A 21,394-nucleotide genomic window follows, 5' to 3' on the forward strand; every position below is an offset into this window, starting at 1 on the left:
GGTTTAAAAAAAAAAAAAAAAAAAGATTGAGGGTTTTGTAAAATGCAGGCTGTGGCATGGAGTAACATTGTGGTGTCCAGTGTATAGCGTTAGCCCCTGTTATAAATGGTGATATGGTACAACCAGACTGTAAAATAATTTGCTTTTGTCCTACAGCATCTCCTGTCAAAATGCCAGCGGCTGAGATTTAGGACAGCCATAGATCAGATCTAGAAAAGATGAAAAAATAACTTCCATAAATAGTACCGATCCTTCCTCATGTAAGAACATACACCATGCAACCTGCACATGCAAAATGCCAGATAATATAAAAATGAAGCTTCAAGACCTAGGCAATGTGCATGCATAGGGTATGACCTCAAAATGGAAAAATAAAAAAGTCTAAAGGATCATTCAAAAGCATAAAAGTCCAACACTACAGAAGATTTTTCTGGCAATGTTGTCTAAGATCTTTCTCCGTTTCATAAAAGTTCAGGTGAAAAGTGTGAAAAGGTCTGTGACGAGAGGACGCTGGAGCTGGACGAGTAGCTTCCCGGCCGTTGTAATTAAACGGCCAGCCGGGAGCTTTACATTCAGGCGATCGGGCGTCTCTATAAACCGGCACGCTGGCTCTGTCACAGGGGATCAAAGGGAGATCGACACACGATCTCCCTCTGATCCCCTCTCTAGTCCCCGAATGCAGGAAGTGATGTATATTACATCACTTCCGCATTTAGCTGGCAATCCCAGCTACAGAAGCTGGGGAGAAGCTGGTGAAGCAGGTCTCGGCTTCATCACCTTCTCTGGGGGTCCCTAGGTGACATTAAGGGTCTTGGAGACCCCTGATGTCTCCATAAAGAGGACATGTCATGCAAATTGGCTATCACATAGGAAGCTTCTTAGCCCCCTATGTGAGAGCAATAAAGTTAAGTGTAAAAAACAGAAGAAAAAAACCCCACACAAGATTTATTTTTTTTAAAGTCCCCGCCCTGTGTGCCTACGCGCGAAAACGACGATTGTGCCTATTGTGCCGCACATCTTACATATCACTGCGATGTCAGAGTGAGAGCAATAATTTTAGGGCCATTAATCACTGATAACACTAAATTGATGAGCAGTAAAAGCGTTTAAAGAGTTGCCTAAGGCCAATTTTGGGTGTGGTCGTTTTTTTGCGATTTTGCACGCGCAATTTTAAGGCCTGGCGTGTATGGGGTCTATCTACCCGATGTGACCCAATTTTACATTTTACCAAAACTATGGGCAAGAATAAATGTTTAACATAACATAGGAAAAACATTTTGCTCCCAAATCAATTTACGGTACTTTTTTCATTATATAGTAACCCCCCCAGTGGGGATTATATACCTCCAAAAGAAAGCTCTGTCATTTTTCAAGCCCCGCATATGAAGCTATGCAACAATGCTCTCAGCATCTCCAATCCCATTGAAAGGTACAGATAGCGAACCTGTACCAGACTACTTTACATATTTCTCATAAGCCTGTTCGCAAATTACCACCAGCCAAACCACAAATCTCCATAAAAACATGCCACTTCCCAGGCTACATTGGCTGCCAAAGACCTACATTATTTTCCCGATGTTGACACTAAAATAGGCAACCTCCTTATTATAACCTGCGCTGACTTTTCGCATTCCTGACATACGCAGCGGGGCCACAAAAATATTCGTTGCTGGAGAACAAGTAAAATCCCTGGTGATGAAACTGATCCAAAGCAAATAAAGTAAAAGTGTAGGCTGGCAGGGAGTGGTGGCATCTGTTCCACAGCTTCCCCTAAGGCTGAGGCGACAGCAGCATGCAAAGACCCAAAAATAACACCGGTCTTTTCTGGCTCGTCTTCCAGAACGGGCAGGTCCTGGCCTGGCAGCAGGTGCAGAAATGTGCTGATCTCTGCTCCACATCTCCCATCACATCATACACCACGGAGAGAAGTGATGTACACTGATTAAGTGAAGGTCTCAAGTTAAACAACACAATTGTTCAATAACAGCAAAAATAAAATAAAAAAACTGCGCAAATTTATAAATTGAACTGAATATCTATATCCTACAAATTATTATTATTATGCAGGATTTACATAGTGCCAACAGTTTGCACAGTCCTTTACAACAGGGCTCGGCAAATCCTAGCTGCCAGGTCGCCATGGAGGCTAGAAATTGCATCGTGGTGCCAGGGCTTTGTCAGCCTCCTCTGCATCAGCTCTGCTCCCTTCCCCCGCAGAATACTGCGGTCTGTGTCCCCTTCGACTCCCACTGCCCGTATCAGCAGAGGCAGCATGGATTGAAGGGGACAGAGACCGCTGCATCCAGCACCAAGCGGGGAGTAAAGACCGCTGTCAGCCGCTGTGCCCCACCCTCAGGTTATTTAAGCTATTAAAGTGGCATGTGACACTAGGGGTCTAATAGAACCCTAATGTCACCTTAAAGAGTACCGGTCATCTCCAATGTGCTAACAATATCCATCTAGAAGTTAGTAAACTCACTTATTGAAGATGTCCATAGAATGTAATCCCTCAATCCGCTGACCTCATTTCACTCAGCCCTGTGAATATGCACTTTCATGTAGGGCTGCAGCTAACGATTATTTTCATAATCGATTAGTTAGCCGATTATTAAGTTCGATTCATCGACTAATCGGATTTAAAAAAAAAAAAGGGTTCAGTGATGGACTACTAGTTTCTATTGAGATTGTAGTCCATCACGGGAGCAAGCTTGGCGCGGTGGAAGTAAAAAAAAAAAAGAGTGTGGTGTGCAATATGTTACATTATACAGCGGCGCAGTGCAGAATACCAGCAGCTATAGAGGAATGTAGCAATAGTACATTATACTATAATGTACTATTGCTGGGATTTGTAGTCTTCTGTAGCTGGTGTTATTCTGCATTGCACTGTATATAATGTATTATTGCTGGGATTTGTAGTCCAAACTGACGTGGGCGTGGCGTAAGCAGCGTGCGTGAGCGGGAAATTAGAATTTTAGCCGACCAATCGACGATGGAAAACGTTGGCAACGTTTTCCATCGTCGATTTTAATCGACTTAATCGAATAATTGTTGCAGCTCTACTTTCATGTGTCACCACTCTCACGGAGCCTGCCTTCTAAACAACTCGACAATGTAACATTATCATTGCTTGTTGGAAGCAACGCATGAAGGAATATGTAGTCTTGAGAAATGGAGATTGCATCACATCAAGCAGCAGGAAGAGACACAAAGCACACTGGGAATCCAGGAAGTTGATGAAAGTGATGGGCAGATGGAAGGCAGCACTCACTACATAAAAAGGGATTATTTCAAGTAAGCTTTGATTGTATTATTAGAAACATCTCTAGTATGTATTCCTATTACAATGCTGATGTTATAACAGGAGAGGAGATGCTATGGATAGATAAGACAGATAGACAGAATGACCCATGCACACAGTTTGTGCAGATTCGGATTGTGACTTCCACTATTTGTTAGCTTTGGCTGTTAGAGAATTCAGTCTATTCCCATAACAATCATTTTTTTTACCAAACAGGAAGAGGAAATGACAGAGCGACAACAAACGCTGACAGAGGTTCTAGCCATTCCTTCTACTACTAACAGCAATTGTATTTCTGCCTGTGTTGCTGTTGGAGATATACTCTCACCTCACACCCTTTTAACCAGGAAACACATTAAATCTGTTAAATATCCCGGAGATTCTGAGAATATATAAAAGAAAACAAATAACTGCATAAAAGCAGAGGTTGCCTAAAAACTATGCAAAAGCCATCAGTACAGCCAAAGATAGACAACTGATATTATACACAAATCTGGTTTTTGCTGTACATATCCAATTCCACTTTCTGAGCCTTTCTACTGGTCCAGTGCCAAGTTTGTGAAAAGTTTACTTTACAGAGCCCATGCACACAAGAAGAATTGGCTCTGACTGATGGTGAGTTTCCAAGTATTTGTTCACACATCCGACTCTGCCATGAACATAGCAGGACAACTGCCAGCAGCATCTGATCTTCTGTTCTACTGCTAGAATGTTCCTTTGGAAAGCACAAACACTGTATGAGTGAGTGTGCATGTCTTTAGACCTCATTTACATGGGCATGTACATCCATATGGTGTGCACACCCATGCGGAGAGGTGCCCCTGGAGGGGACAGGTGCAGCCTGTAATTGTGTGCAGCCGTCTGTACATCTCTATGACAGGATGTGACTACACGCCGACTCGAACTTGCACTCTGGTATAGGTGCACGCACTTGGACGAAGAGTGTATCTGCATGGGTTTGCACACCATATGGATGAGCATGCAATGAGGCCTAAAATTTTGCTTTCCAAAATGTATTTTATTATAATTTGCCAAATTCTCTGAAACCAGATCGAGTCAACAAGACACAATTACAGAAGACACTGGAGGATACACTTCCCAGCCTTGGGGAGGTTTGGATGTGAGCTTTGTGCTGTGATTAGAGCAGAAGTTAAGAGACCAATTAAAAAATAAAAATAAAGAAATCCCTGAGAGGTCGGCATCCCTGGCAGAAGGAACATGAAGTCTCTTCTGCCGAAAACATTCTTCCCATTTCCTCCAGCGAGTTTTTTATTTCCTGTGTACACTGTACGGTGCATGATACACACTCAGCCCATTTACAGCCTCTCCAGGTTGCCATGAATGGGCTCGATGCAAGGGAGGATGCAACTCGTGTGCGCATGCACAGGAGTTACATCATCAGGTGCCACCCAATGGTTAAAGAGGATGACTGGAAACCTGGAAGTGTTGGCGGCACAGAGCTGGGGATCGATCCAACAGTGATGGAGAAGGGCACACTTTTAAGTGTCCCCTAAGTAAGCTGTGCATATTTGCACATTAGGGCAGAAACTAACCCTTCGCACAGTGGTTTACTTCTGCTTTAAGGAATTTAAAAGGGAGCGAATCAGAGTTGTGCCAGAAATGCATCTACCCTTTAAATTTGCAATACTGACTAGAAAGTACATTTAAATACTCCCCCTTAAAACTAGTAACTTTAAGAGCCAAGATAGAAAACCAGAATTTGGCAATAGAGTGGCTTAGTGGTTGGCATGTCTGTCTTATAACACTGGGATCCTCAGTTCAAATACCAACCAGGAAATGACCTGCATGGAGTATATATAGTCTCCCCGGTCTAAATTGGACTTTGTGTGTATGCATGCGCGATAGGGATCTTAGATTGGAAACTAATTGATGGCAGGTACTGTTGTGCACAGTATGTAAAGCGCTTTGTAAACTGTTGGCACTATATAAAATAGTTGTTCACTGTGTCGCTCTAATGAAGGATCCCAGTGTGGACCTGAAACATTACCACCTTGACACTATGTGAGGTCCCTCACTAAATATATACATCAATGCACTATTGATATTTGAATCTCCAAGTGTGTGCCGGTGAAATCCTTGTATTTACTGCTAGCGTTTGCACGGCGAGATCCGTGCCGTCACCTAGAGCACCACAGATACCTTTTTGAACTGTAAGACCGTAGGAGTGCGAATGGGAATTGGAACCTACTATAAATAAAATCAGGACTTTTGCAATTTAGTGAATCAAGAGATACAATCTTGTATCTACAAATCAGAAAGAGATGGAAACACTGCAGAGAGAACATCAGTCCACTACAACTAAAACTTACAACACAAAGCTGTGCTATACAACAGTAACAATGAGCCCTCTGAATGATCATTAGTAACCGCTGTGTAATCCCACCAACCTACAACAATGAATACACGGAGACCACTGCAAACTCTTGCTACATAGTTTAGCATCCATTAAAAACAAAGCTGTATCCCACAGCGGAAACCTAAGATGTGCACGAGTGTCAAGAAAAGTGCATGTATGAAGACTGAGAGGAATGCAGGTCACAGGGTAATGGGACAACTGAGAATAGCAGAGCAGGTGTACAACACACCCCGAGGAGGAAGTGGAGCAGTATGGACGCCCTCAGGCTCGCTCTTTCACTGCCCAGTTGCTGCATGGGGGTGGAGTGGGCCTGAAAACACATGCAGCAGCAGGAAGGAAGTTGTACAAATATGGGTCATTATTAGGAAGTGAAAAGAACGTGATTGCCATAGCCATCCAGTCCTTGGGTGGAGCATAGAGGATGCTGAGATACCAGTAAAGTTACACTCAGGAATCCAAGTAAAAGAAAACCAAAGCCCGATCATTGGTACAGAGTATGCACATAACATGCAGTCCAGCAAAAGCATTTCATGAAACATATAATGAATGACATTTCCCAATCACTAACACCTCAGATGCGCTTTAACATGTTGTATGTCAAACAATATTTTTACATTTTTGGCTTTCTTAAAAATTAATCTGGGAGATCCTGCCAAAAAAAAAAGGATTTGAAATCAGTTTCTTGGAGTACAGTACACAGTTCAGTGATCTGGTCTAATAACACGTATGAGGCACTCCATTACTGTTCTAAAATCAACAATAACCGGTATTTCTAAAAAATGTCTTTGTATACACGGCCATCCCCTCGAAAAGGAGACTTTCTGGAGAAAATGGAAAAATTCTCACACTTTTTTTTTTCATTTTGAATGTTGCCTAGATTTCCAATTTTATATCTGTAATCAGGCTAATAAGAGATTTTGGACCATCCTCATTGCAGAAGATGATTTGTAAAAATTCAGATATATACATGTTTTGGTAATACTGGATTGTTGGCATTTGACTCTAAAAAACTGAGACTCGCATTGCTCGCACTTGTAACTTTAGTTTCTTGCTGTTTAGGGTTTTTTTTCTTAAAATGGACACTAAAAACTCAGAAGTTAAATATTAAAAATGTATACAAGAACCTTAACTAATAACAAAAATGTATCTTATGTGTGTATCACTCGGCTGGAGATCCTCAAATCATCTCTGAATTGGTGCTGACACTGTCCTTCCTTCTGGAGGGGGGCTACTTTTGTACCCCATGGTCCCCGTGTGTGCTGTAAAGTAGTCACTGCTCCAAGCTCACTACTGTGGTGGACGACAATCTCACGTTTAGTTCACCAATTTGTATTGAGATTGCAGTCTATCACGGGAGCGAGCTTGGAGCTGTGGCTACTTCACAACACACAAGTAGCCCCCCTTCAGAAGGAAGGACTGTGTCAGCACCAATTCAAAGATGATTGGAGGATCTACAACCGAGTGATACACAAATAAGATACATTTTTGTTAATAGTTAAAGGTTCTTGAATGTATTTGTAAGTTTTAGCTCCTGAATTAAGGGTCGCTTTAAATAAAATACTGGTTGATAGGGGGACAGCACATTCACAATTGGGAGAGAGAGTGCTGTCATCATCTGATTGGACACCGGCCAGAGCTGTGAGGACACTCATATAACCCCTCTTACTTCCAGAAAATCCTTAGTTTCTTGGGAAAAAAAAGACTTTTTTATTGTACGTGGGAAAGGTTATACACAGCTCTGGCCAGTGTCCAATCACCTGATAATACCTGCATATTACCCCGTAGTCTCTGTGCCTGTGTCCTGTACTGTATGAGCAAGAAAGGTCCTTAATCAGACACTTCCTGTTACAGGATGACAACAATCTTACAAAGAAAAATGTGTAAAATACCAGTAATTAGTGATTTTGAAAGTGTTGGAGCTGCAGCTTTTTTCCTCATACGTGTAATAAACAAGATCAGTGAAAAGCAATAAGCTTGGCTACAAGATTCGTTCTGTTGTGTGACATTTCTGAAATAATATTGTCACCACAGTAAGGGTAGTATGAATTGGGCTGAGGTTCGGAGTCACTTACTTACAGTTCTGTGGGTGCAATCATCAAAAATATTTTAAACAAAAGGGAGCTGGGAAGGTGGTTGACTATGCCATACAGCATGCCTGGTCCCTTTGTTTACATTCTGCTGCTGACTGGGGAATCTCCCGGACGGCAGCTAGATGAGGCCGGGGATGCAGAATTGGTTGCTAGGATGCCAGTGCCCTGGTAACCAACCAACAAGAAGCTGTCAAATTGATGACGGCTTCCCAGCACATACATGCCCCACTCTAAGCACTGGTATCTCTGTGCACACCAGATCAGAGTTGGCCTTAAATATTGTCAGCTTTCTTATCTGTAAACTGAAGGCAATTATTTTTGAATCTGTCACAGGCATAGTGACAGATTCTTAAAATGGCGCAATTATTAACAACCTGAATCTGTCGTGTTAGTAAAGCTACCAAACTGGCAACAGGACCTTTATGAATTTGGCGCAGGACCTTTTAAAAATGCATCTTGCCAGAAAAGTAGTGCTAAAGCTTTCCCGAATTCCCCAAGAGGCTGTGGTAAGCTCCTTATTACTCCCTCTCTAATCCCACAGCCTTTTAGCAACTCTAAAGTAGCAAAATTAAACACTGTACAAACTTACCAACTTTTACATCCTTCAACCAGATATGATGTCATTGTATCCAAGGAGACTAAACACAGACTGACATTTGAAAAGGTAAAGTTGATTTTTACATACACCTTTCACAGCTACTATCTGAAGATTGTTAGGGAATCATGACATTAGAGAGGGATAAATAAAGAGCCAACAAAAGCCCCTATGCCCCTAGTTTTCAACTAGTGGGTCGCAACCCAAAAGTGAGTCGCAGCCCTGTGTTCAGTGTTTCGCAGCATGGAGGGTTGCCACCTGTCTGGACAGTTCTATTTCTCTCTGGGCAGAGGGGGTGGGGATGCTCCAGGTTAGATCGCTCCTCCCCAGCTCTCTTCTCATTCAGCCTCCAATGCTAGCCCTCTGGCCCCTCCATAGGAGGCTGCTGGCTGCAGCATTGAGCTCTGGTTGGTTGTCTGCCTTCTTTGCCCAAGAGCTGGTCATGGAGGGCGAGTCCAGGGGGGAATTGTTACTATAGGGTGAGGGGTTGTCATCGTCACTATTGGGGGGTGTCTGTCACTATAGGGGTGTCACTGGGGGGTCTCTGTTGGGCCAGAGGTTGGAGGTGTTGTTGAATCCGGAGATATGTGCTCTTTGCTGTGTCTTTAAGTATTGGGGTGTCAGGCTGTGTGTTTCTGCAGTATTGGGGCATCAGGCTGTGCAAAGGTTTTCTGGGGTATTGGGGCACCAGGCTGTGCGCAGGAGTTCTGGGGTATTGGGGCACCAGGCTGTATCCAACTTCCTTGGATACAGGCAGCTTTCACAGCTTCAGCAACAGATACAATTAGTATAACAGGTTATATTTAGAAGTCTAAACAGCTTTGCCATAACTAAAGAAAAAACATGTGTTTCTGTAGGGTGATATTTTTCCCATGGCATCAGCGCTGTAAGAATATATAACAGCATATTGATTCAGCCTGGAAAAGTACAACATTGCCGTGCCGTGACCCAAAAGCCAGCAATCCTACCTCACTTCTCCTATTACCGTATTGGTTGCCACAAAAAGAACAGCAGGCAAGTAGAGTCACAACAAGAGGGCTAACACAATAGCTTCTAACATCAGAATGGGGTTGTTTTCACGGACAGATTTTCCAACAAGTGAGCTACTTGGCCTTTACTGAGATGAAGGAAGGAAGTAGTGGCCGCTCGAATCAGAGTGGTAGCTTCTGGTACAATTAAGGGCAAATTTTTCCCTGCTCATTGTTGACAAGTCTGACATTTGTCCTGTCTTACAGACAACTATTTACAATAATTCCCTATGGAGACCCTGCACTGCTCTTCTGTCTCTTGTAACTTGCATTTAATGCATCTCATCATTCCCTAACCTAACATTTGCTGGGAAGAGCAATAAATATGGCCAGGGTGGGCCACAAATGTTGCAGGATCTGCCCATTCCTACAAACAGACCCTTAAGTGTGCAATACTGTTCTTACCTTGCAAAAGAAAGAAGTCGGCAGGCGTTTTCTTGAGCGCAGCTTTTGCTTTTTCGCTGCTCCAGTCGATTTCCAAAGAGTCCTTCAAGCGGCAAAAGTCTATTTTCTGACAAGGACAAAAGAGTAGAAGTTTTGAGTCGCGGTGGGAATACAGTCTCGGGGAAAAGTTGAACTTACTGTCATTTTCAACAACCCGCCTCCCTCCTTTCGGCCCCCACCCCTCCAGCTCTTTAAAACATTTAGACAGCAAGAGGAACATTGATTGGGGCCGTTGCAATGTCACTTGTGGATAATGAGACGGAGTGTTCCAGCTGCTGAGGACATTGTGTTCTACTTTCTCAAAATACTTCTCTTGTGTTTTTCCAACTTTACTCAGGTAGAAATTACATAATTCTTTTGGAAGCTGTAATGGATTCCTAGACAGACCAACAGTGTTACACCATATCTTAGTCTTTTCATCCTGTTATACATACCAACAGTGAGCTTTGCCAATATCCGTTCCCATTTTATAAAAGGAGGAGGACACAGTAAATCTCACAAGGGAGCAAAGGCAGCACCAGATGCTTCTGACTGGGTGCCAAGGATGGCCAAACACACTGCAATTTTTATTTCAACCAGCTTTACTCTGGCAATACACTGGTCAAACCAATGTGTGGCCCAGTCAGCACCCCTGTTAAACTAAAGACTTTTTTTTCAGTTGACTTTTGTTGAAGGAGCTGATCTGAAATGTCCCAGCCCTAAGAAAACATCATCACAAGGGAGCATTTCCCCAATGCATACCAATATTTATATTACCGTATATACTCGAGTACAAGCCGAGATTTTCAGCCCATTTTTTTGGGTGAAAAGTGCCACCATGAAACAAAAAAAGCAAGCTGGTTTAGGAAAAAGAGTTTACTTTACAGTATAATTAAAGTATGTCTGTGAAAATAAAAACAAACATTCAGTACATCTCCGCAATATATGCACATTTTCCCATGTTCCATCCCTTTAACCACCTTCCGTCCATGGCCGTTTGTGAACGGCCAGACGGGAGTCTGCTAGGAGCGGGAGGGCATCTTAAGACGTCCTGCCCCTCCCCCAAGGACCTTTTTGGTGAACTGGCTATTACAAAGGGGATTTCTTAATCCCCTATGTTATAGCAATAAAGTGGTCTAAAAAAAGTAAAAAAAAAAAAAATTACAGCATAAAAAAAAATAAAGCTAAAAAAATATTCACAAATAATAAATAAAAAAAAAAAAACACAAAAATTTGTTTAAAGTCCCCCGCCCCCCCACATACACATGCAAACATGCATCGGGTGCGCCTATGTACGAAAACGACGATTGCGCCCATTATGCAGAACACGTTACATATCGCCGCGAACGTCGGAGTGAGAGCAATAATTTTCGGGCCATCAATCACTGATAACACTAAACTGATGAGCGGTAAAAACGTTTAAAGTGTCGCCTATGGCCAATTTTGGTTGCGGTCGTTTTCTGCAATTTCGCGGGCGCGCGCAATTTTAAAGGTTGACATGTTTAGTGTCTATTTACCCGACGTGACCCCGTCTTTTATATTATAGCAAAAAATTGGGGTGAAAATAAATGTTTTATAACATTTTATAGGGAAACATGTTTTTCAAAATGTAGGGTACTTTTTTTGTTATATAGTAAAAAATAAAATCCCAGTGGTGATTAAATACCACCAAAAGAAAGCTCTATCTGTCCCCAAAAAATGGTATGAAATTCGTATCAGTACAGCATTGCATGACGGAGTAAAGGTCAGTCAAAGTACCGCAGCGCTGAATACTGAAAAATGGCCTGGCCAGGAAGGGGGTGAAACACCCCGGTCTTCAAGTGGTTAAATATTTTGCAAAGATAGAAAAGTGAACCTGCAAGAAATCCAATGATCTCCTAACTTCCTATTGCAGACTGACAACTCTGCCTTTGTAATGAAATCCAAAACAGATCTAGAGAACACCTCAAGCCGGTCAGACAACACTGCTTGGGATTTCGGTACAATAGAGGCAGGACTGCCAGCCCATAAAGTAGTTCTAGTGTGCGGTACGCAGGGACTACATTTCCCAGCAAGCATTGCACTTCTAGCATGGTTGTACTGTCAACAGGACCAATGTCATGCCTGTAGTCCAGAGAACTACTAGAGAGACATTTTAATAACTGCTGGGGTGTGCGACCCTGGCTGTTACAGAGCCAATGTGTGCAGGTGCACATTGAAGTGATTAAAATGTCAGATTATAGCTCCATGGAGAAGTAGCCACACTGAAAGACAAGATGTAGGATTGGAAACAGGAAATACCCCACTACTAAAACTAAACTGGAGTACTGCTTTATAATGTTGTCCCTTTTGTTTAGGTAGTGCACATCCAACGGCACAAAGTTTCCTATATAACAAAGGCCTCTCTGTCTTCGTAAATATCAGCCCCAGGGCAGTGCGACCTTTGTACTCATATCCTGTAGATTTAAAAAAATATAATCTAGACTGTCTGAGCACCGAACCTTCTTTGACATCTGCAAACAACGGGCCTACTTGAAGCAAAAAAGCAACTTCATTTAGTCTGACAATTGCCTGCAGGGGAGCCTGTCCAGATCTGTCTTGTCGGTGTCACACTGAATCCATAGAATGTAGAAAGGTGAGTCTGTGTCAGCACTAATGACACTCTCAAGGGTAAGGTCAAGATTACATAGAAGTAATGCTATGTAACAAAATAAGGCTCAAGGGAATTCAGTCTGGTCATAGCCATAAGTGGGCTATTAGATGATATTAGATATAGAATATTGGTAGAATCCACCTGTGATAACCTTTACTCATCAGTGACCTCCACCCCCACTTGACAGGCTTCACACTTTTCAGAACTGATCGCAGGTTGAGATATATCTGAATAGAAGCTTTCATAAGCAGTTTTACAGCAAAGCTAGAGAGTACTTTCCTTAAGTACACATTGAGTTTATTTTTAATTTTTTTCTTTATTATGCATTTTAAGCTTGGGTATTACAAGTTTAAATTTTTCTTTACTGTTCTCTTTTGCATTTTTTTGCACACTTTGATTGCATTTATAATTATGTTTGTGAGTGCTGCTAATAACAAGGATTGTGATTAGCATTGCATTCATAAAGAGACTACAGATGGCAAGAGACTGTTCGAATTTCGACAGATTCCTGGAAATTTATCAGAGCTCTAACCATGGGTGGTCCTGCCAGCACCACTCGGTTCACCAAACTTTAACTGAAAAACAGTAGGAGCCAGGCGGAAAATATTAGGCTGAACAGTGATTGCAGACAATTAGCTGCAGTTACTAGCTGAGTATTCTGACAGCTGTGGGGAACTGCAGCACCCACAAACAAACCTGTTTAGCAAAACAGTTGAACCAGGATAGCAGGGTGCCCTGCAACTGCAATACAGAAGCTAGAATGCATTCAAGTGAATGGACCACTCCCCCACATCTAGATGTAACCTTTTTGGGAAGCCAGTCTGCCAATTGTGCTCACCCGAGATGAGAAGAGTGAACCAGACTACAATGTGAAGTTTCACCCAAGTCAGGATCCCAACTATGCCGCTCTTGTTACTCCTCGATGGTTGAGGCATATCAGCACCTTGGCATTGTCCAACTTGATCCAGATCAGGTGACGCCCCAAAGAAATGTAAACGGATTCACGTATCCCAAGACTCCAAGATGTTGACCGGGAGATGAGACTTCTCTGATGAGCGAAGCTTCTAGAGGGTTGGGAGGGGAAGATTCCTAAATTCATAACTGGAAGACTGATCCACTAGACCAGGAACTACCTGATCCTCAGGGGCAGATAATTCAGTCTGCTCAGAAACAAACAACACGACTCTTGTACAACAGCTGATAAAGAGCCCTCTCTGTACCCAGGCGCCTAAAGGCAAACTATGCAGAAGATTAACAATCGTCTCCCCACTTTAGAAAGTGAGGGGGGGGGGGCACCTATTTGACAATAAAACTTAACGTGAAATTAAAAAAAATGAGCAAGAATTACATCGGTGTTCACTGAGTGGTCGAAAAAGACTTACAAGACATCGTTGAGGGTATAGCGCTGATGACTGAAAGGGCTTATTACTCCAGACTTAGCAGGTGGCCAGAGAACCATGTTTCAGAGGCCTAGAAGTGCATACTCCAGAAAAGGAGACTTAGCAGGTGAGTCCCTGGGCATGAAACGCTGAGGCAGGTGGTTGTTCTTGCCTCCAGTGACAGTTTCGATTAAAACATCAAGTGTCAGTCTGAAGAGACACTGTCCCTCAAAGGGTCAGGTGCTCCTTGGACACAGGGCCCGCAAACCAGCAACTTAACCAGAGTGCTTCGTGCATGTGTATTGAGAAAAGGAGAATAGAAGAGACAGAAGCATGCTTAAAATATGTGCGGTCAGAGCCAGTCAGGAACTTAGTGATTTGGGCCAGTTTTGCTAGACTGCAGTAGAGACACTGGCTGACCCGGCTGAGCTGGGGAGGACTGATGACGAGTTAGATCCTATGACAATAAGAGAACAGGATTCCAGGTTGCAGACACTGCCACCTTCACAGGTCACCAAACAAATGTCCCTGGAACTGGGGTCTCCAACAGTGGGGACTGCATTCTCTATGTCTAGAAACAGGCATGCTGCAATGTTGGAGTGAGTGCAGAAAGCATGCCACGGCTAACTTGTTGCCAGAGCCGGAGTATGGAAATCGCCTTACGTGGAACCTAATGCTTGAAGGTCACCTCTAGCGGCATAGCGAGTCTTAAAAGAATAAAAATTCTAGCAAAAAATAGGTTAGCCTTAACCGTACAGCTGAAGAAAAGATGTGCCTTCTCCTAGGACGCTTGCAAAAAAATTGAAGCATGCTGGCAGTAGGAGGAGTTACTCTGGGGCAGCCAACAGGTTTTTTGTTCAGCATCCAATTTCCAGTGTCCAATCCCGTAGGTGGCAGTATAACCTGAAGGTGAATGACTTCCTGTTTCCCTAAATGGACTAGAAAGAAATACATTAACATGCTAATGAATTTAGTGGTTTGTATACGTCTAAAAATCAGGTCTCTTTAAATTATTTGTACAAGAATTTGGGTTATACTTGGCAGAGGTGTTCAAACATTGCATTTCCTCACCTGCAATCCTGACATGCCTTCAACTATCTTTCAACAGTTGACATCATAGACTATCAAAGTTCCACAACACCAGGTTAAATGTGCTTAGCATGCCCCTCTATATACATCCTGATGTACCTGAGTACTCCCAGGCTGGGCCATTGTTTAACATTAGTGAACCTGATACGCTATGCGAGACTGCCTTGCCTTTTCAAGTGCTCTAGTACCGAGGGAGTCAAGGTCCCGGTGAGACATTAAGCTAAATTGCAAAATGTTCAGACACTAGTGTTCTTCCCGGCTGTGCATTCGCTCACCAGTAGGGAATAAAAACACACACATCCCCCAAGCATTTTCTAATTTAAATATGTCACTTTGCAAAGTCTGTCAAGTAAAAATGAAGTCCCATTTGCTACACTTAAGTGTATGCGAGCACCTTAGGCATCCTAATTTATGTCGGAGAGGAATAAATTAATGTAAGGGGCGGGCCTGTCCTCAACAGCACGAGCAGATTACACAATGATATCATCGCGTAACTTTCAAGCCATCTATATATTAAAGGGGAAGTGCTGTGATGCTGAAATTTTGTTTGTTTGTTTGTACTTTACATAAAATCCATTTCTTAAAGTCCTTGTTTAACAAAAAAACAGAAGGGAAGGAACCTGTGTCCCTGAGTGGAGGGAGAAATGAGTTTCAGTCATACAAAAATCTAATTTTATCATCCATAGCGGAACACAAGAATTAAGATACAGTCAGGACTTCAAACTGAGGGGTGGGCCTGCAAACCCCTGCCCCACTAAAGGAACTGGGGGGATATTACTGCAAAGAGGTGGAGTGACTAGAATTACATTTCAGCAAAAGCGGTGATGTATTGTGATTGGAGCCAAATTCTAAATATCACCCCAGGGAGACCTTAAAGTGAACTTTTGCTTTGCTCATGCAAGGCAATGAAGTCACTCAAATTGTAGCTTACACAAGGCCATGGACTCTCCCCCTATGTGACAGTCTGTGTTTGGCCATCAGCCCAGTGCTATCAGGGAGTGAGTCACATGCTCTTCCATACCAAAAAGTACCAGGTACTTTCCAGACTCCTGGGAGCTGAACGGAGTGAAGCAAAGGCAAGTATGTGCTGCTCTAAAAGGAGGGAGGGAATGGTTGGGGGAATCGAGAAAACAAGTCTGGTGCCTTCACTTGCATGGGCAGAGTAAAAGTTTGTTAGATTTCATGAATTGCAGTTCAACAGCATTAGTCCACTTATTCAGTAAACTGCACAACTTAACTGCTATAAAAAAGGTTTGTACCGCATACAACAAACCTAGACTAGTTATAAAACAAGACAAGAAAAAAAAGAAGACAAAAAAAACACAACAGAGCTGTTGGCCACAGAGACCAATCAGATTACAACATTTATAAATTACAGAAACAAAGTATTCAAGTATTTAACTGATTGCCATCGGCAATTCCCTTTTATTCAAACATTTACAGGGTATGATTTGTACAAATAAGTTGTTTTGTCCTCTATGAACATGTCCTCACAATATACTGTGCAGGCAAATACATTTGTAATAACCCACTTAGTTTTACATCTTCACTTCTTTTTTTTTAATAATGCAGCTAATTATAGAAAATCAAATCACTTACAACGTCTTTTATACAGGATTGTTCTTGTTAGTCCGTGCAGTAACCCATTAAAGTTCATATTCCACTGACCTGACTTTAGTCACTGCACTAAAGAATTGGGAACCCTAATCAAATTAAAGTGACACTAAATAAGGAATTAAATCTTATTCTCTGGAATAAAATCTTAAAAGTACCGAAACTATTGAGACAAATGTATCTTATTTGTGTATCACTCGGCTGTAGATCCTCAAATCATCTCTGAATTGGTGCTGACACTGTCCTTCCGGAGGGTGGCTACTTGTGTTCCCCATGGTACCCGTGTGTGTCGTCAAGTAGCCACCGCTCCAAGCTCGCTCCCATGATGCAGTACAATCTCACGTTTAGTTTACCAATTTGTATTGAGCTTGTAGTCCATCACACGAGTGAGCTTGGAGTGGTGACTACTTTACAACACACACAGGGGCCATGGGGAACAATAGTGGCCACCCACCAGAAAGAAGGACAGTGTCAGCACGAATACAGAGGTGATTTGAGGATCTACAGCAGAGTATTAAAAATGTTGCTTATTTGTGTATCATTTAATGTACTTGAATGCATTTTTAAGATTTAACTCCTAACTTAAGTGTCACTTTAAGATGGCCATACACTTAGTGTGACATTAAAGGATAATCCCCCTCCCCCCAATGTTAGTGTAAGGACTTCCCTTAAATCCTAATAATCAAAAATCACTGCGCTGGGAATGAGTGACTCAAAATCTAAATAGCTAAATAGACCAGCAGCAACTGTGTGTGTAAGTGAGTCTAATGTGTGGCAGATAAGTTGCGCTCGGTCACAACTAGACCGAGCGCAACTTATCTGCCACACATTAGATTCCCTTAAATCCTGCCTCTTAATCCGATCTTCTACTTTAGTGTAGTTTTCAGATGTCCAGCCAGCTCCGACCCCTCTGTCCTCCTCTTATCTGATGTCCCACGGAGTCTGTGAGGGTGCACGCTGCTCCATAGACTTACTTTGTGTCTATCCTCGTCTCCTGGCCAAACATCTGAACTGCGCATGCACCCCCCCAAGATCCTTTGTGGACGCCCGGGGCTCTTCAGATGTTCGGACGGGAGCGCGTGGCGAAGACACAGGTAAGTTTAACGTTTTTGCATATATCTACTGGTTGATATCACTAGTTATATGCAAAACACGCTGAGGGTTTAAAAAAAAACAACCCTCTAATGATTTTTCTATCCACAACAGCGTGGATGGGGGTTCTCCCCTGCATGCTATTGTATTATGACCGCTAGCGCCTGCAGCTGTCAAAATACCCAAAAAGTAACTGCAAATGATTGGCTGTGATGCTGGCAGGGCCACCGACGGACACAATTTTGGCCAATTTAGCAGAAGCTATCCAAAGCTTTATCCAGAAAATCGATGTATGGGCAAATTAAGGGTGGTGTGTATGTCTAACATGTGTCCGTTACTTCTTTCAAAAAGTTTATGTGACGAACAGCTGAACATGAAGAAGAAAAAAAAATGGGGAGAAAGGGTTTCCATCTCAGTCTATGAACATCCTTATATGTGGTTTGTTGTATATGTATAGCTTCTATTCAAATGTTTAGACCATAAAACAAGGGGGGAAAAAAGCTCACATGACTAAGCTGGAAAAGTTGATGCTTTTTAAAAAGCCCAGACACCAGGCTCCATACATTTCTTGTCTGCATTTAACCAATAGACCAGAGAAATGAAAAAGAAACGTAGTCATGATTTGTATATTGTGTCCATTGCTACAAATTGTCCTTCTAAGAATACTAAAAGCCATATTAACAACCATGCAGGGTTTCATGAAAGACAAGATCATATCAGTCTTCACATGACATTGACATTCTATTTGCACACCTGTCATTGATATGCATAGCTCAGAGCACTCAGACCTTCAACAGTATTTCTAGGAAACCTGGAAATCCCCGTCTGCTCAAGACCCCTCCATGTGGTGATGCAGACAGAGAGGCTGTGGAGGTCAAGACCCTTCCTTTCAACACAAAGGGTCCCACTCAAGTAGGGAAATTCCACTGTGTGTGGAATTTCAACTTAATCCCCTCCAAACTATCTGAAGTAAAGCATAATGTACACCCAGGGTAGCCAAACATCAGCCCGCCAACTGTGGTCAATCTACAAATCCCACCATGCCTCTGCCTTTTAGCTTCTTGCAATGCCTAATGGGATTTATGGTTTCACCACAGCTAGAGGGCTGAAGTTTGCCCAGCCCTGATGTTCCACGCATAACCACTCACCCACAGAAAGTTAACAACCCCTACATGCGTTACCTTTTTTATCATTGTACTCTCTGAAGCATCAATTTTTGTTTTCTTAGCCTCTGGACCATCTTCAACCTCCTTATTACTTTTGATCACCTTCATCTTCTCCCTGAAACCAGAAAAGTGAAAGAAATTTAAAAAAAATTAATAAATAAATAAAAAAGGTACATGGCACAACTATCATTGATATGGGAAAAGACTACATATGGTATCACCAAATATAATGAAACAGAAGCTGGCCAGCAGAATTCCTTTAGAGAAAGATTGGGCGTTCGTCTGACTGTCTAATAGTTAATGGGGACAAATCCACAATCACTCGCAAACGTAAAAAAGAAAAAAAAAAAAAGGAGGCGGTTGGAAAATATTTCTCTAATGAATTAAATTCTAACAGTGAATGTGATCTTTGTTCGAGAAACTCCATTCATTCCAAAATCAAATGTTAGGATGAAGGATGAATTGTTGAACCACATTCGTGAAGTCTCAGATGGCATTATCAAACGTTTTGACAACATTTTTCACATGAATGTTCCAATAAAATCTACCAGTCTATAGACAATTTAACCTCCCTGGAGGTATTCCAGAGTGTAGCTCGGGGGTTACTTTTCCATACCATAAGCGGTAACCCTGAGCTATACTCGGGAATGCCGCAAAGCATTTACTTACCTTGTCCCTCGAGCCGCGCTGTACAAAAAACTACAGAAGGAAAAAATTAGAAAAAAAAAAAAAATACACCGAAAAATTACATGAAAAAAAGAAAAAAATCATACCGCCAGGGAGGTTAAGCGAGTCATAAAAATAGTCTGGAAATCGCAGATTGTCATCTTCAGATCCTTCAGCTATTTTAGAAATATTCCCCAACAACAGATGTGAAATGCCTGATTCCTTTAGCAAAAAGTCCACAGGAGGTGCGCCGGGCCCTCCCCACAGGAGGTGCGCCGGGCCCTCCCCAGAAAGCTTTTTCTGGTTATCAAAATTATAGCAGGCCATTCATAATTTCACTTTAAAACTGCCCATAGATTTAAGAAGAATAAATAAAGGATTTTGATTTCCATGAGATCTATTCTTCTACACATTAGAATAGACCCTCGAGGTGGTATTACATAAGCATGGATTGTTTACATGCAAGGCAGACACAAAACTGCTTTTATATTAAAAGGGAAAAGAATATCAGCCGAAACCAACAAAACAAATGATCTGCCCCCCTTCCCTTCACGTCCCCTATCAGTCAGGGATATCTACTGATATGATGATCACTGCCCGCCCTTGTCAAAACTGCCATCTTTAGGTAAGACAGGTCTGTCCTGACAATTATAGGTCACCAACATGTTAAATTCTGCCACCAGCTCAACTCAATGTACAGAACCCAGGTTCTGATTTTCACGCTCGAAGATGAACACGTGCTTCTCACTAGGTTTTGTAATGATTTAGTTTGGAATAAATTAGCAAGTGCTTTTTTGTTGTTAAGGTGTCAGTAATCACAGAGGAAGGTGAAGCTGGGTGATAGCTCAAAGACTATCGCATCATGGGACGCACAGTCAGAGGTAGAACCTCATCATTCAAGAGGTCTTGTATGTATGGGAAACCATGAACATGCGAGTTCACAAAAACCAGGCCATAATAATTGTAATTTTCTTCAGAAGGCAGGTTCTCTTTGTAGCACTGGGTAGTATGGAGTATCCGTACTACACAAATTAAACGTGAGCAAAAACAAATATTGGGCAGGCACATATACAGACAACTAATCTGCTAATTCACTTTCTCCTGAGCAAGGAGCTCAGAGGAACACATTACAGAAAATCCCCCATTAAAGAGGATTTTCACGTATGAATAGAAGGAGGACACCTTTCATAGCCTTGATGGAGCTCCTAGACTACAACTGTTCATCATTTGGTACAATGCAGCATGAGCAAAAAAGAGGATAGAAGAAGGTGGGGTTTTTTTAGCTCCAAAGGGGACACAACCAATAAGACTACAATCTTGCAAAATTGTATAAAAGTACATTTATTTGAACAATTGACTAAAATCAATAAGTATGCATCAAAACATGTATAAAACATATGAACATATAAACATCAGGGATTTGAAACCGGGACCTCCTAACAACCCTGTGCTCCACAACCAAGGTTAATCTATGTAGTCATGGTCCTATACATATAAAGATGACATCATGTGTAACTCAAAAGAGAGAGGATGTGGTTGGATTGCTAGACCACAGGTGGGAGCAACAATTTTTAGGGTGATAATTTCTTGTAGGATAAATCTCGATGCATTTCGCACATAGGGTGCTTCTTCAGGAGCAAAGGGAGGTAATCTAAGAGTCATATGAAAAATAAAGTGTAAATGATATACTTAAAACAAAACAATTTTTGTGTGCATAGCGAATTTAAATTTATGTGATGATTGAGTCTTACTCCTTCGGTGTGAGGTTACCAGGTTTACCAGGGTTGTTAGGAGGTCCCTGTTTCAAATCCCTGGTGTTTATATGTTCATATGTTTTATACATGTTTTGATGCATACTTATTGATTTTAGTCAATTGTTCAAATAAATGTACTTTTATACAATTTTGCAAGATTGTAGTCTTATTGGTTGTGTCCCCTTTGGAGC

General features: G+C 42.0%; 1 protein-coding gene across 1 annotated transcript in view; it reads right to left on the reverse strand.

Moving 5' to 3' along the window:
- The window catches only part of SAE1 (SUMO1 activating enzyme subunit 1), a 48,613-nt gene that overhangs the window by 14,027 nt on the left and 13,192 nt on the right, over positions 1–21,394 (reverse strand). The window contains exons 5-6 of the mRNA XM_018562979.1: positions 18,799–18,898; positions 9,794–9,899 (exon numbers count right to left, since the gene is read on the reverse strand). Of these exons, the coding sequence (XP_018418481.1) occupies positions 9,794–9,899; positions 18,799–18,898 (206 nt within the window). The remainder of the gene's footprint in view (positions 1–9,793; positions 9,900–18,798; positions 18,899–21,394) is intronic.

This window comes from Nanorana parkeri, unplaced genomic scaffold, assembly GCF_000935625.1.
Source record: "Nanorana parkeri isolate BGI_ZX_2015 unplaced genomic scaffold, ASM93562v1 scaffold620, whole genome shotgun sequence".
NCBI lineage: Eukaryota > Metazoa > Chordata > Amphibia > Anura > Dicroglossidae > Nanorana > Nanorana parkeri.